The following is a 13,830-nucleotide window of genomic DNA, read 5'->3' on the forward strand; positions in this document are numbered from 1 at the left end:
AGGATTGACGATTTATTTGACCAGCTTCAGGGTGCATCTTGGTTCTCCGAGATTGATCTGTGATCAGGTTATCATCAGATGAGAGTCAGAGACAAGGATGTATAGAATATAGCCCTTCAGACTCGATATGATCACTATGAGTTCGTGGTGATGCCGTTTGGGCACACCAATGCTCCTGCCGCGTTCATGGACCTCATGAACCGAGTGTGCAGACCGATGCTGGATCAGTTTGTGATAGTCTTTATCGATGATATCTTGGTTTAATCCAAGACTCAAGAGTAGCACGAGGAGCACTTGAGGAAGGTGTTGGAGACGTTGAAGAGGGAGAAACTTTTCGCAAAGTTCTCCAAGTGTGAGTTTTGGTTGCGCGAGGTGCAGTTTCTTGGGCACCTTGTCAACCAGAACGGTATACTGGTCGATCCGGCCAAGGTAGAGGCTGTGATGAGATGGGAGGTTCTGAGGTCTCCATCCGAGATTCAGAGTTTTCTTGGTCTGGCGGGTTATTATCGGAGATTCATCCATGATTTCTCCAACATTGTTGTTCCATTGACCCGACGGAACAAGAAGTCAGTGACATTTCGTTGGGGGCCTGAGCAGCAGGCAGCGCTTGAGACTCTCAGACAGTAGTTGTTCGAGGCATAGATTCTGAATTTTCCGGAGGGCGTCGACGATTTTGTGGTTTACTGTGACACTTTGATCACGAGTATGGGTGCAGTGCTGATGCAGCGAGGTCACGTGATAACGTACGCTTCGAGGCAGTTAAAGCCTCATGAGGCAAATTATCCGACGTACAATTTGGAGTTGGGGGTTGTGGCTTTCGCCATCAAGATTTGGCGACACTACCTTTATGGGGTTCGTTGTACCATTTACATGGACCACAAGAGCTTGAGGTATCTGATGGACCAGCCGAATCTGAACATGAGGCAGCGTTGTTGGTTGGACGTGGTGAAGGATTATGACTGTGAGATCCTTTATCACCTGGGGAAGGCCAATATGGTGGCCGATGCCCTTAGCCTCAAGGCGGCCGCAACTCCGATTCGGGATATATTCGTGAGGATGACAGTGATCACTCCATTGCTGGAGCAGATCCAAGGGGCACAAGTAGAGGCTATGAAGGAAGAGCACCGAAAGAGTGAGCGCATTGTGGGCCAGGTGGCTTCCTTTGATTATGATAGCTGTGGGTTATTGACCCTGCATCGGAGGGTATAGGTGCCATATCTAGGAGGAGTATGACAGGTTCTGATGGAGGAGGCCCACAAGTCTAGGTTCTCCATCCATCCCGGGGCGACGAAGATGTATCGGGATCTTCGCCCTGATTATTGGTGGCCCTACATGAAGCGGTATGTGGCCTGGTTTGTGGAGTGGTGCTTGACTTGCAGGAAAGTCAAAGTCGAGCACCAGCGACCTCACAACAAGATGCAGCTATTGGAGATTCCTGTGTGGAAATGGGACATCACTATGGATTTCATCACAAAGCTTCCTAGGACCGCATGTGGCGTGGATTCAATTTGGGTCATCGTAGATCGGTTGACCAAGAATGCACATTTTATCCGGATGAGAAGCTAGCCGAGATATATATCCGCGAGGTGGTGGCACGTCAATGAGTGCTGGTATCGGTTGTGTCAGACCAAGATGTTCGCTTTACTTCCAGATTCTGGAAGCTGTTTCACGAAGAGATGGGTGCTCGTCTTCATTTCGGCATAACTTTTCACCCTCAGACGGATGGGTGGAGTGAGAGTACGATCCAGACCCTGGAGGATATGCTACGTGCATGCGTATTGGATTTTGGTGGGAGTTGGGATACGTATCTTCCGTTAGGGGAATTTTCGTATAACAACAGTTATCACGCTAGCATAGATCGACCTCCCTTTCGATATGCTCTATGGGAGGAAGTGTAGGACCCCGATTTGTTAGGGCGAGGTCGATCAGAGATTCATGGGGGGTACTGAGGTGGTACTCAAGACTACTGAGAAGATCCATCAGGTCCGGAGCAGACTTCAAACAACTCAGAGTTGGCAGAAGAGCTATGCTGACAGGCGCCGATTGAACCTAGAGTTTCAGGTAGGATATATGGTTCTCTTGAAGGTGTCACCTTGGAAGGGTGTCATCCGATTCAGGAAGCTGGGCAAGTTGGGTCCCAGATACATCGGTTCGTTTAGGGTTTTGGCTCGGGTGGGCTGGGTTGCATATCGACTGGATCTGCCAGCCGAGCTTAGTCAGATCCACAATACTTTTCATGTCTCCCAGCTACGGAAGTGTTTAGTGGATGATTCCGCAGTTGTGCATTTGGAGGATATTCAGCTGGACGACTGCCTGAACTACATTGAGAGGCCAGTAGCGATTCTGGATCGGAAGACGAAAACCTTGAGGAACAAGGTTGTACATTTGGTGAAGGTGCAGTGGATGCACCGTAAGGGGTCAGAGTGGACTTGGGAGCCCGAGGAGGAGATGAGAGAGCATTATCCAGAGTTATTCGAGGCAGAATACTTCGAGGACGAAGTCTGAGACAAGTGGGGGAGAATTGTAACGCCTGGTTCCTGGTATGTATTTAAAATCTTAATTTATTAACTTTTGTAGAGAAACTCGACGAGTTGGAAGCCCCAAACTCGTCGAGTAGAGATTATAAGGACCACGGGTTGAGAAACCTACTCAACAAGTTGGGAGGCCTCAACTCGACGAGTAGGCTGGCAGATATGAAACCCTAATTTTCAGGGTTTGCACCCTATTTAAACGTCTTAAACCTTTCATTTTGGCTTAATTTCCAGCCTCCTAGTCCCAAACCCTAAATCTCGAAAACCCTAAATCCATTTGAGTGTTTGTGAGGTATTTTTAAGTGTCTTGGTGTGTACTTGAAGCTATTGGAAGAAGGAAGAGCTTGAGGACACAAGAAGGGGCATATAGATCCAGAATCCTTGCCTCATCCACGTCACTTTTCTGGTATAAAGCTTGAACCTTGTCTTATAGTTGATTAGATCTTCTTCTAGGGTTATTTTGCTTGTTTTTGGTCCAAATGACATGGTTCTTGGGATTTGGACGTCCCAAATAGAGAATACTTCGGATCTAGGGTCTTGAGAGGTTTTCATGGCATAAAGGTACCAACTTTAGGGCCATGGAAGTCCCATGCAACCTTTAGACCCTTCTAGAAGCATTTCCAGTCGAGATCTGAAGTATAGGGTCTAGATCTGAAGAGTAATGGCTTAATGAGTTAAAAGGGGTTAACTGATTAAAGAACTCAACGAGTTGAATTGAAGAGTCCCAATTCTATTAATAAGGAAGAACTCGATGAGCTCATGGAAGAACTCGACGAGTTGGATCGCGATTTCACGATTCTGTGACTTATGGGAACTCGACGAGTTGAAGAGTAAAATCGACGAGTTGAGTCAACTTGTAGCTTTGACTTTGACTTAGGTTTGACTTTGACCATAGTTGAACCTAAAGGGTTATGAGCATGAAATGGTATCTAAGGGATTTCTTTGGTTCAGGGAGTGAGTAGAGCTGATTCTGGGCAGAGACGTTTCAGCTATCATCCGACATTTGAGGTGAGTTTCCTCCTGGATTGAACGGGTCGAATGCACCAATGTCGGCTCATGTATGTTATGTGTGCTGATTAGTAGCTAGGTGTGGGCAGGGCCCGTATCTTAGCATTATTTGATAATGGATATGGAATGGATTGGTAGATTTGGTTATACTTGTTGTCTGTGTGATACTTGTATGTGTTTCTTAGTTAGCTGAGTGTGGACGGGGACCGAATCTCACTATTAGCTGAGTGTGGGCGAGGCACGTATCTCCTAGTTAGCCGAGTGTGGGCGAGACTCATATCTCCTAGACAGCTGAGTGTGGGCGGGGCCCGTATCTCACTAAGTGTGGGCGGGGCCCGTATCTCACTAAGTGTGGGCGGGGCACGTATTTCATAGGGCGAGACCCGTTATCCGAGTGTGGGCGAGGCTCGTTTCTCCTTGAGTGTGGGCGGGGCCCGTATCTCCTAGTTGCATGTTATGTGTATGGTATGTGGTTGTTTGGGGGAAATTCACTAAGCTTCGTGCTTACAGTTTTCATTTTTGGTTTCAGGTACTTCCGGTAGCAAAGGGAAGAGCTCGGGATGACTGCATTGCACACACCATGATGTTTTAGCCTGGGATGTTTAATCTCATATATTTGACATATGTTTTGGTCTGGGTTGCTTTGAGATACTATGACTTATTTTTTGATGAGATGATTTTGATAAATATGGTTTTATTTAGTAATTAAAAATGAAATTTTTGGTCATGATTTTTGGGATGTTTTAGTCACCTTGGAAAGGTGTCATCTAGTTCAGGAAGCGGGGCAAGCTGGGCCCCAGATATATCGGTCCTTTCACGGTTATTTCCCAGGTAGGCAGATTTGCGTATCGTTGGGAGCTACCCAAGGAGCTCAGTCAGATCGACAACACTTTTCATGTCTGCAGAAGTGCATGGTCGATGATTCTGCAGTGGTGCCATTGGAGGACATTCAGGTGGACGAGTGCCTGAATTACGTTGAGAGACCGATTGCGATTCTAGACAAGAAGATGAAGACCTTGCAAAACAAGTTTTTAGGGGTAGTGATGGTGCAATGGCAGCACCGGAAGGGTTCAGAATGGACATGGGAGCCTGAGAAGGAGATGGGGGAGCATTATCCAAAGTTGTTTGCAGAGGCAGACTTCGAGGATGAAGTCTAATTCAAGTGGGAGAGAATTGTAACACCAGTGTTCCTGGTACTTTATATTTTGGGCTTGAATTATTAAAATTTTGTAAAATAAGTCCCTACGCTGGTCGTACGTGATAGGTACACCGGGTGTAGGTCATTTAATGAGATCGTGTGTTCTTTTGCATATGTTGTGTAACACCTGTTCCATGTATTATTTAATTTATCTAAGTTTCAGGGTTTTGTGCATGGACTCGGTGAGTTGGGGTGCTCTAACTCGTCGAGTAGAGACTATTATGAGGACGCGGGATTTGGATTCTACTCGACGAGTCGGAAGGCCCCGACTCGACGAGTAGGCGATGTAGAGAGAAACCCTAATTTTTAGGGTTTGCACCCTATGTAAAGAGCATAATCGTCTCTTGTGGCCTCCCTTACCACCCTATTAGCCAGAGAAAACCCTAGCTGGACCTTGCACCTTCTTGAGTGAGAGAAAGAGCTTTTGTGAGCATTTTTGGTATAATTGTGAAGGATTTTAGAGCTTGAAGAAGAAGGAGCAAGGAGAGAAGCAGTAGATCCGACATCTACTCTGTATTGGCCATCATCTTGAGGTATAAAGTCGTTACCTTGATCTCTACTTGCTTAGATCCCTTTTCTTGGATGCAAATGGCCATTTTTGGTGCAAAATGGAGAACTCAGATCTGGACTTATAACAAGGATATGGTTCCAGATCCGGATCTCTCCAGGTCCCCAATGACATAAACTTGCTCACTTTATATAGCTTAGCCCCTTTCCATGCACTAAAACCTTGTAGGAAGCTTAGGTTTGATGTTATAGCCTTGGAGGGCCTTGCATGCACGTAAAGTTTGCAACTTTACGTGGTATCTGCACTAGGGGAGGTTGGATCTGAAGTTTGGTACCTTAGATCCCACTGAAAAGGGCTGAACTTTAAAGGGACTGAAGGAACTCGTCGAGTCCTTTAGCTGACTCGACGAGTCGGGGTAGGGTTTTCCCGTTCTGAGTTTCTGGATGAGTGAAGTGAAGGATTAGGGTTTTGGTCTGAACGGACTTTAGTTTTTGGACATTAGGTGAAATTGATGAGTCACTAGGGTGACTCGGCGAGTTGATGCGGGATTCAGTGGAATGGACTCGGGAGGAACTCGACGAGTTACAAAGGTAACTCGGCGAGTTAACAAGTCATACAGCTAACTCGACGAGTTGTTGGATGCACTCGACGAGTTGAGGTCAACATGGACTGTTGACCTTGACTTTGACCAGGGTTGACTTTGAGGGTATTTATGGTATTTCGGGATCGTGACAAGTTAATCACATGATAACTATAGGCAGTTGAGTTGGAGCAGCAGGTGGGATATATTTGATCTTAGCTTGTCAGTTCAGCATTCGAGAGGCGAGTCTTCTCACCATACCAATGGGTCTACGACACCAAGGCCGACCCATTTTATGATATATGGTACACTAGCTGTAGTAGAGATATGTGGTGCGATAGTTAGCTATATGCTAAGTGGTATGCTAGTGATTATATGATATTTCCATGGAAGACCCCGGGGGATCCCGTGACAGTTGGATATAAGACCATGTGGGGGAGCCCATGGTACATTGGAGTAAGACCCTGGAGGGAGTCCACAACATCCTTATATGTTTATGTACGAGTTATGTAGTATGATAGATACTTCTGTGATATATGATATGCTAGCTGATTATTATGCTATTGCATAGAAGACCCCGGGGGGAGCCTGTGGTAGTTGGATATAAGACCATGTGGGGGATCTCGTGGCATTCCTAGGTAAAGACCATGGGGAGCCCATGACATGTAGGTATAAGACCCTGGGAGGAGCCCACGACATCCTTATATGTTAGTATGCATGGCTTATGTGATATGTGTAGCTTTTATAGCTAATATGATATGTGTTATGTGGATTGTGTGTGGGGTATGCTCTGGGGGACTCACTAAGCATTAGCTTACAGTTTGTGGATTTGTTTCAGGTACATCTGAGCCCAAGGGAAAGGGCAAGGTTTGATGGTGCGACGTGCACTCTTTCAGGTATTTTGACGGGACACTCTGATGTTTGGAAATAATATTGTTATGGATATGAATTTGAAAACAATTGTATTGAGATTTCATGATTTATGGAAAAGTGTTTTGACTATTTAAAAATGAAAAATTTTCTTTTGAAAAATTGGGTTGTTATGTTGGGCGTACTCATGTAGAATGCAAAACCCTAAATTTGAGGGTTTAGACCCTATTTAAACACCGTATGACCTCAAGGCCTCTCTCATCACCAACCTCCATTGTCCCAAAGCAGTCCCCTCGAAACCCTAGCCCCATTTCTGAGATTCTTGAGCCATTTAAGTGATTTGGTGTGTTTTGGTACACTTTAAAGAAGAAGGAGCTCATTGGAGAAGTGTTGGTTGGCTTGGAGCTTGTCGATCTAGACTTTGTTCATCTTGATCATCCTTTTGGAGGTGTAAAGTCTCAACCTTTATGATTCATTGCTTAGATCTAGTTTAGCTTAGGGGTTTGGCATATTTTGGGCCCATGGGTTAATTCTTATGAGTAAAAGTTACTCCAGAAGATTAGATTAGCATTTCTTGATGTTTATGAGATCCCTAATGCATAAAAAATCGTATCTTGATGGCTTTGGTTCATCCATGCATGAGTTGTTGTTCATAATATGAAGTTAGAAGGTTAGAAATTGGTTTGGGGCTTCTTTGAGCCATGTAAAGGCATCAAGTTGACAACTTTATCAGTTGAGACATTCCCAAGAGCTAGATCTGTGAATTAGACGTTCAAACATTAGTTATTAAGTGCTTAATATGGATTTTGGGCATTAGGGGAGTACGTTGGCCGTAACCCTGGGTACGCTCAACGTAACGTGTTCATACCTGACTTCCTTTGTTGTTAAGGCTTGTACGCTGAGCGTAATGGGGTGGTACGCTTGGCGTACTCACCAAAAGGTTATTTGGGCCATTTTGGGCCTTAGGTAATTATGGGTTTGGTCCATGGTTAGATGGTTCAATTAAGGGAAGGGAAAAATGGTCTTTTACCCTTAGCATGTTAGATTATAATATGGACCATTTATTATGGGTTATTACCCTGATTATTTATTAGGGTTAATTTTAGACATGTTCAGTGTGAGGAGCCGTGTTAGCAGCAGCCCGAGAGTGTGATTTGTTTATCTTCATATTAAGGTGAGTTTCCTCACTGTACTTGTTGGTCGAAGGCACCAATGCCAGCCCATTGGATTATGTTGTAGGATGGTAGTGGTCTTTGTGACACTTACTGATATGCATGTATCTGCTTGTTGTCTTCATGACTCTTACTAGTATGATTGTATGCTTAGCTATAGGGGTAAAATAGAGCCGTATCGGTTGAAAGATACCGAAGGATTCAGAAGGGACTCAGAGAGTTGGAAGGGACTCGACAAGTCGAAAGGGGCTCTAGGATTCGGAAGGGACTCAGGGGTGAAATAGACTTGTACATGCTTTAGTATGATATGTATGTATGATGTATGGTATGTGGTATTTGGGGAACTCATTAAGCTTTGTGCTTACGGTTTAAGTTTATGTTTAAGGTACTTCCGGTTCGAAAGGGAATGGTCCGGCCTAATCGCAGCGCATCCACCCGTGTCCATCATTTTATTGATTTTGGGATTGTACTCTGATAACTATTTTCATATTGACATACTTTTGATGGTTTGATATGAATATTTGATGGTTTTGGTTGACTTAAAAATAGAATTTTTACTTATCATTTTTGGGATGTTACATATATGATTTCCCGCTTTTGTCGCCTTCTTCATCCCTTATGCCCCTCCGGTAATCTTATATTCTAAACCGATACATATTTTGGCCATATCCTCTATATATTATGAACGTATGTTCACTTTATCAAATACCTTATGAGAAACATTATAATACATGAGTCGTGCACTATAGAGAAAGATGATATCATTTACGAAAAGGGTCCAAAACAGAATCATTGACATTTAAAGAACACAAACTTGGCTCAATTTGGAGGTTTCATTAATATTGTGGTGGCGATCTCATCTCCAATTAACACATCCACCTGCCCACACTTTCCCCTCGTTGTGGTGGCGATGCCATCTCACTACTAGAAACAGAGGTATCACTTGACGGGCAATTTTGTCCCTAATCTGTCGCTAATAGCCTTCAGCGACGTAATTGTTGGTCAAAAAAGCCTTGTCGCTAATAGTCAATAACGGATTTAGCGAGGGATTTGTGAAGGATTTTCAATGACAAAAATTGCTTAAGGAACCTCTGGATTCTGTCATTAATACGTCGCTAATATCTGTCGGTAATTTGTCGCTGAATAGAATAGGTAACCCACAGAATACGTCACAATTTCTATCGCTAATGACTTTTATATAATTAGTTTTGCTGAGCAGAATTAACAAAATAAAATTCAATTTTTATACTAAACTAAATTAAATATCAACATTTGACTAGCAAAATAAATATTCATATTCGATTTCAAAGAATCAAAACATCACATAAATCAAGTGTCATTCTAAATCGATTTCAAAGTAACGAAACCAAATCACAAAAATTAGGTGTCAAATTTTAATTAGTTGGGTAGGTTACATCTTTGGGTGAGTTTTAGGATGTCATAATACATCTTGGAAATTTCTTGCTTTTGGGCCTCAATTTTTTCACGTTGTGCCCTAAACTCATCCTTTATCTCCTCACATATACGATCAACAAAAACCTACAAAGCAACAATAATTATGTTTGCACCTAATTAAACATCAAACCATATATTCAATTAAAAAGCAACATACTTTCAACTTCAAAAAAAAACTACAAATAATTAATACTAGCAACATACTTTTAGCTTGAAAAAAATATATAAATAATTAAAAGCAAAAATAACCAAGTTAATATGTAATTAAACATCAAGTCATACCATTCAATTAATAGCAACATACTTTGAACTTGGAAAAAACTATAAACAATTAAAAGCAACAATAACCAAGTTTACACCTAAATAAACACCAAGTCATATCATTCAATTAAAGCAATGTACTTTCAACTTGAAAAAAAAATATCAACAAATAACAACCTACTTTAAACTTGAAAAAAATGCCATAAATAATTAATACTAGGAACATACTTTCAACTTGAAAAAAGATATCTCAACAAAAAGCAACCTACTTTCAACTTGAAAAAAATACCATAAACAATTAAATCAGCAACAACCAAGTTTCGACCTAATTAAATATCAAACCATATCTTCAACTAATAGCAATGTACTTCCAAACTGAATTCCAGTAGCTCTAGGGCAGGTTATAGTAAAGTAGTTGGATAATGAAAAAGTAAAAACAAACCTCTATGTTGTCTGGAGTTGTACTTGGGGTTGTTTGAGAAGGAAGCAAAAACTTGTGTGGATACAGAGCCAAATCCAAGTACTATTCATTTCTTAATACCTTCAGTAACTTCAACGCAAAGTTCATGATCATACGGAGGATGGCTATAAATATCATCTCCATATTTAGCCGTCATACCATCCGCATATGCATCTTGTTGAATCTCATTTGTCTGCAATGTTGTTCATGCTTGCACCAACCTGAATAAAAGAAAATTTAAATCCTTGAATAACTCTCATATTACCAATCTATTATGAGGTAAAATTAAAAGAAATTTAATCTAGTATTCATCATATTACCAATCTCGGAGGCCATGTTTTTCCTTTATTTAGAGATAGCCCATCCATCTCAGCTTCAAATCCATGGATTATTTTCGTAGCTGAATCCGTCATTGAAAAGTCAAGTTTCTAGTAGTGTCTAGTGGCGGCCCTGGGGTGTACGAGTGGTGCGGTCACACGGGGCCTCCGATTTTAAGGGGCATCCGAATTTAGGGACAATATATAGTAATGGTGTTGGTAATTTTTTAAAATACATTTTTATTTGTTATTAAAGAAATTTAACAGTTAGCTATATACCAAATGTAACATTTGGTTGCAATCTTGAAGTAATTTAATTGTGAAAAAAAAATAATAAAAATCAAAAAATCAAAATCTTATCATAAATTCTATAACTTATCAACAATTTAAGGAAAGTATCTATAGAAAAAATACATATATGTTTCTAATATAAGTTCAAAAAAACGTTGTAGTTTTTGTAAACCTAATAACAGTGTCAGTAGATCATCGGTATTGTTCGTCTCTCTCATCGCAAACTGCCGTTTTTCTTTCTTGAATCTTGGTATTTCGTTGAATTGCTGGTAGACGACTTGTTCTCTTCTAAATTCTCTAACTGAGTCTCTAACTACATGTAGTATCTCTTATCTCTTTAAATTTCCCAAATTCCAACCGTGCTCAACTTCTTTTTCTCCAGGCTAAATGCTCCTTTTTATTTGCATGATTTTTTTTTGAATTCATAATGAAGTGTGTTTATCACTCTATCACTATGCTTTGTAGCTTTAGTTTTTTAATGTTTTGGTATAGAGGGGTCATATAGTATAATGTCTTGTGAATAGTTTTTATCACTCTATCACTATGCTTTATAGCTTTAGCTTTTTAATGTTTGACATATTTTAAGGTCGGGGTGAGGGATGGTGGCAATGGGCTTCCCATTTTTTGCTTCTAATATTAATATAATATAGTCTAATACTTTAAAAGATTAGAAAACAAGAATCTTGTTTATTACTCTAACCGTTTTAAACATTACCTTTTATAAATATATATTGTTAAGTTATTAAAAATGATTTTTTTTTGTTAAAAAAAGATGTCTCTACTAGAAAATTTGAACCGAGTTGTTATAAACGTAAAAGAAAACAAAAAGAATAACAATTTATTCATATTCAAACGGATTTATCAATCGATTTACCGTCAAACAAATGTCGAAATACTATCGTAATAAAGAATCAGTTGTGGAAGAACATAGAGAAGAAGAAACCGAATTGCATGTGCCAAAAAACATTGATGAAGTTCATGAAGTTGTGGAAAAACCTAGAGAAGAAGTTCATCATGTTGTGGAAAAACCTTGAGAAGAAGTTGTATTGTAAATGCCAGAAGATATGCCTTGTGTAGATGAAGACATAGTCACACTGAATGGTAATGATGATAACAAAGAAGATATTCCACTGAATATCTATGATCCTAGAAGCCGGAACATCTAATAAGTGAAGACATGATGTTGAGGTAATAAATTTACGAGATGTTTGTTAGCAACTTTGAGTTTTTGAATTTAGTGGTAGTAAATTTACTTAATAATATTTTACAAGAAAAAACTTATGGGGCCTCATTTTGATTTTCGCACAAGGCCTCTGACATGTCAGGATCGGGTCTGGTAGTGTCTACAACCCTCTTAGTCCTTGGATGGAGGAAACATGATCATATTAGAAATTATAAGGGGGAGGGGGGAGTCCCGTCATGGAGTTGGTTAGCGACAGCTCAAACTGTCTGATAGCCTAAGGTGGAAATATAACCAGGTGCCTTTGACAGTCATGATGCATGTTTGCTCGGTTGTTCCATACAACCCAACCAGCCTAATTAACGATTTTCCAAAAAGCTGATATCAACCGTATAAAATCACTATTTTCGACAATCTTATTCATTTTTGGATTGTTATTATACACCGGTATGACACAACTTTTGACACTCTATTCCATTAACATTGCTTTCATTTTATGCCTAAATTGCATTTTGTGCAGAAATTTCAAAATCCACTTGTGGATTATCCTATGATTATTTTTCGCGATTACCAGACATAAGATCATAATATCAGGAACCAAAAATGAACATCCATAAGTTTTTAAGAAATCGAACTATTAATTATCAAAACTATCCTTTTTTCCTACTATGGTTCTAAGAGCATTGGATATGTGCAACTAGTCATAACACCAAATTGGTGCCACCTCACATGCCACATAAGCAATGGTGTTATAACACCAAGTGGGGAAACGATCACCATGTTATAACAAGATGTAACACCAACTTTTTTCCATGTCATAATTTTTTTTTTGAGTTTCTTTTTTATTTTTTTCCAGAATTTATTTTTTTGTAAAAAAGTAATATATTTTAAATAAAACATAATATCTAAATAAAATTTATTTTTATAAAACATAATATTAGAAAAAAAAAAGACAATTTTTAAAAAACTAAAACTAAGATTACAAGAAAAACAATATTAAAAGACAATATTAATTAAACCTAATACATAAACATTTTACTATGACGTATGGGTTTTATTCCACATTGGATCAAATCGCACCGGTTCCCACGCTTTCTCGAACTCAAACATATGTCTCATCTCGACCCGATATTGTTCTTTTGCAGCTTTGAACAAATCCACGTCATTGGTTCCGCTTTGTTGTGCCTTAAGTCGGTTATAAATACGATTGAATTTTGTGCACCGGTTGCTAATTTGATACCATTTACTACTAAGCATGTCCGTATTGCGATATGGTTTTTTCTTCAATATAGTGTGAAATTTTTTGCACACCGCCTCCCAATAAGCACATTTTTTCATCATATTTCCACGATATTCGTCTTTTGAAGTACCACACAACGCTTGCGCCAAAACATTTTCGTCATCCGGTGTCCACCAATGTAGAGCTTCCTTATTTTCCATGTCAACCGCTATAGCTTTTCATCTCCCTCCCGTTTGCGTTTCAACGGATGGTTGTGTTGAAGTGTTTGAGTTTTGCTCCATTTTTTGTTGTTGAAGTAGAAGTATAGAAAGAAAGAATGAAAATGAGTATGAAATGTATGAGAATGAAATGTATTTATAATTAGAAAAAAAATATATTATTTTATTTAATCATGTCGTCAACGGTCAAATAGCCTAAACGTTCGAAATTTGGGCGTTTTATCCGGTGGTAATGGCAACGAGATGCCCTGTAATGAGTAGAGGGGGGGGTTCCTCATTACCACGTTGTTATGGCGTGTCCACGTCGGCAATAACGAGCAAAACCAAACCCATACCGTGTGCTCTAAGAAAATTTTAAGAGATTGATACAGTTCCAATGAAACTGATGAATATATACAACACAAGAACATTTCGTGCCCTATCATAAAATATTTCGTCTTCTTTAGATAGAAGTTGAAAGGACAGTCATCTATAATAATAAATGAAAATCTTTTTGCCACATGTCACACTCTCATTGATTTGGCCACATGTCATTTTGTGG

At 40.0% G+C, this 13,830-nt stretch overlaps 1 protein-coding gene across 1 annotated transcript; it reads right to left on the reverse strand.

Moving 5' to 3' along the window:
- Positions 1-12,869: 12,869 nt before the first annotated feature.
- On the reverse strand, positions 12,870-13,271 carry LOC145105010 (uncharacterized). Its single transcript, XM_079042156.1, has one exon. It carries the CDS (start codon positions 13,269-13,271, stop codon positions 12,870-12,872), a length of 402 nt encoding a protein of 133 aa, XP_078898282.1.
- Between the last annotated feature and the right edge of the window lie 559 nt (positions 13,272-13,830).

This window comes from Lactuca virosa, chromosome 4, assembly GCF_052849685.1.
Source record: "Lactuca virosa cultivar CGN04683 chromosome 4, Lactuca_virosa_CGN04683_v6, whole genome shotgun sequence".
NCBI lineage: Eukaryota > Viridiplantae > Streptophyta > Magnoliopsida > Asterales > Asteraceae > Lactuca > Lactuca virosa.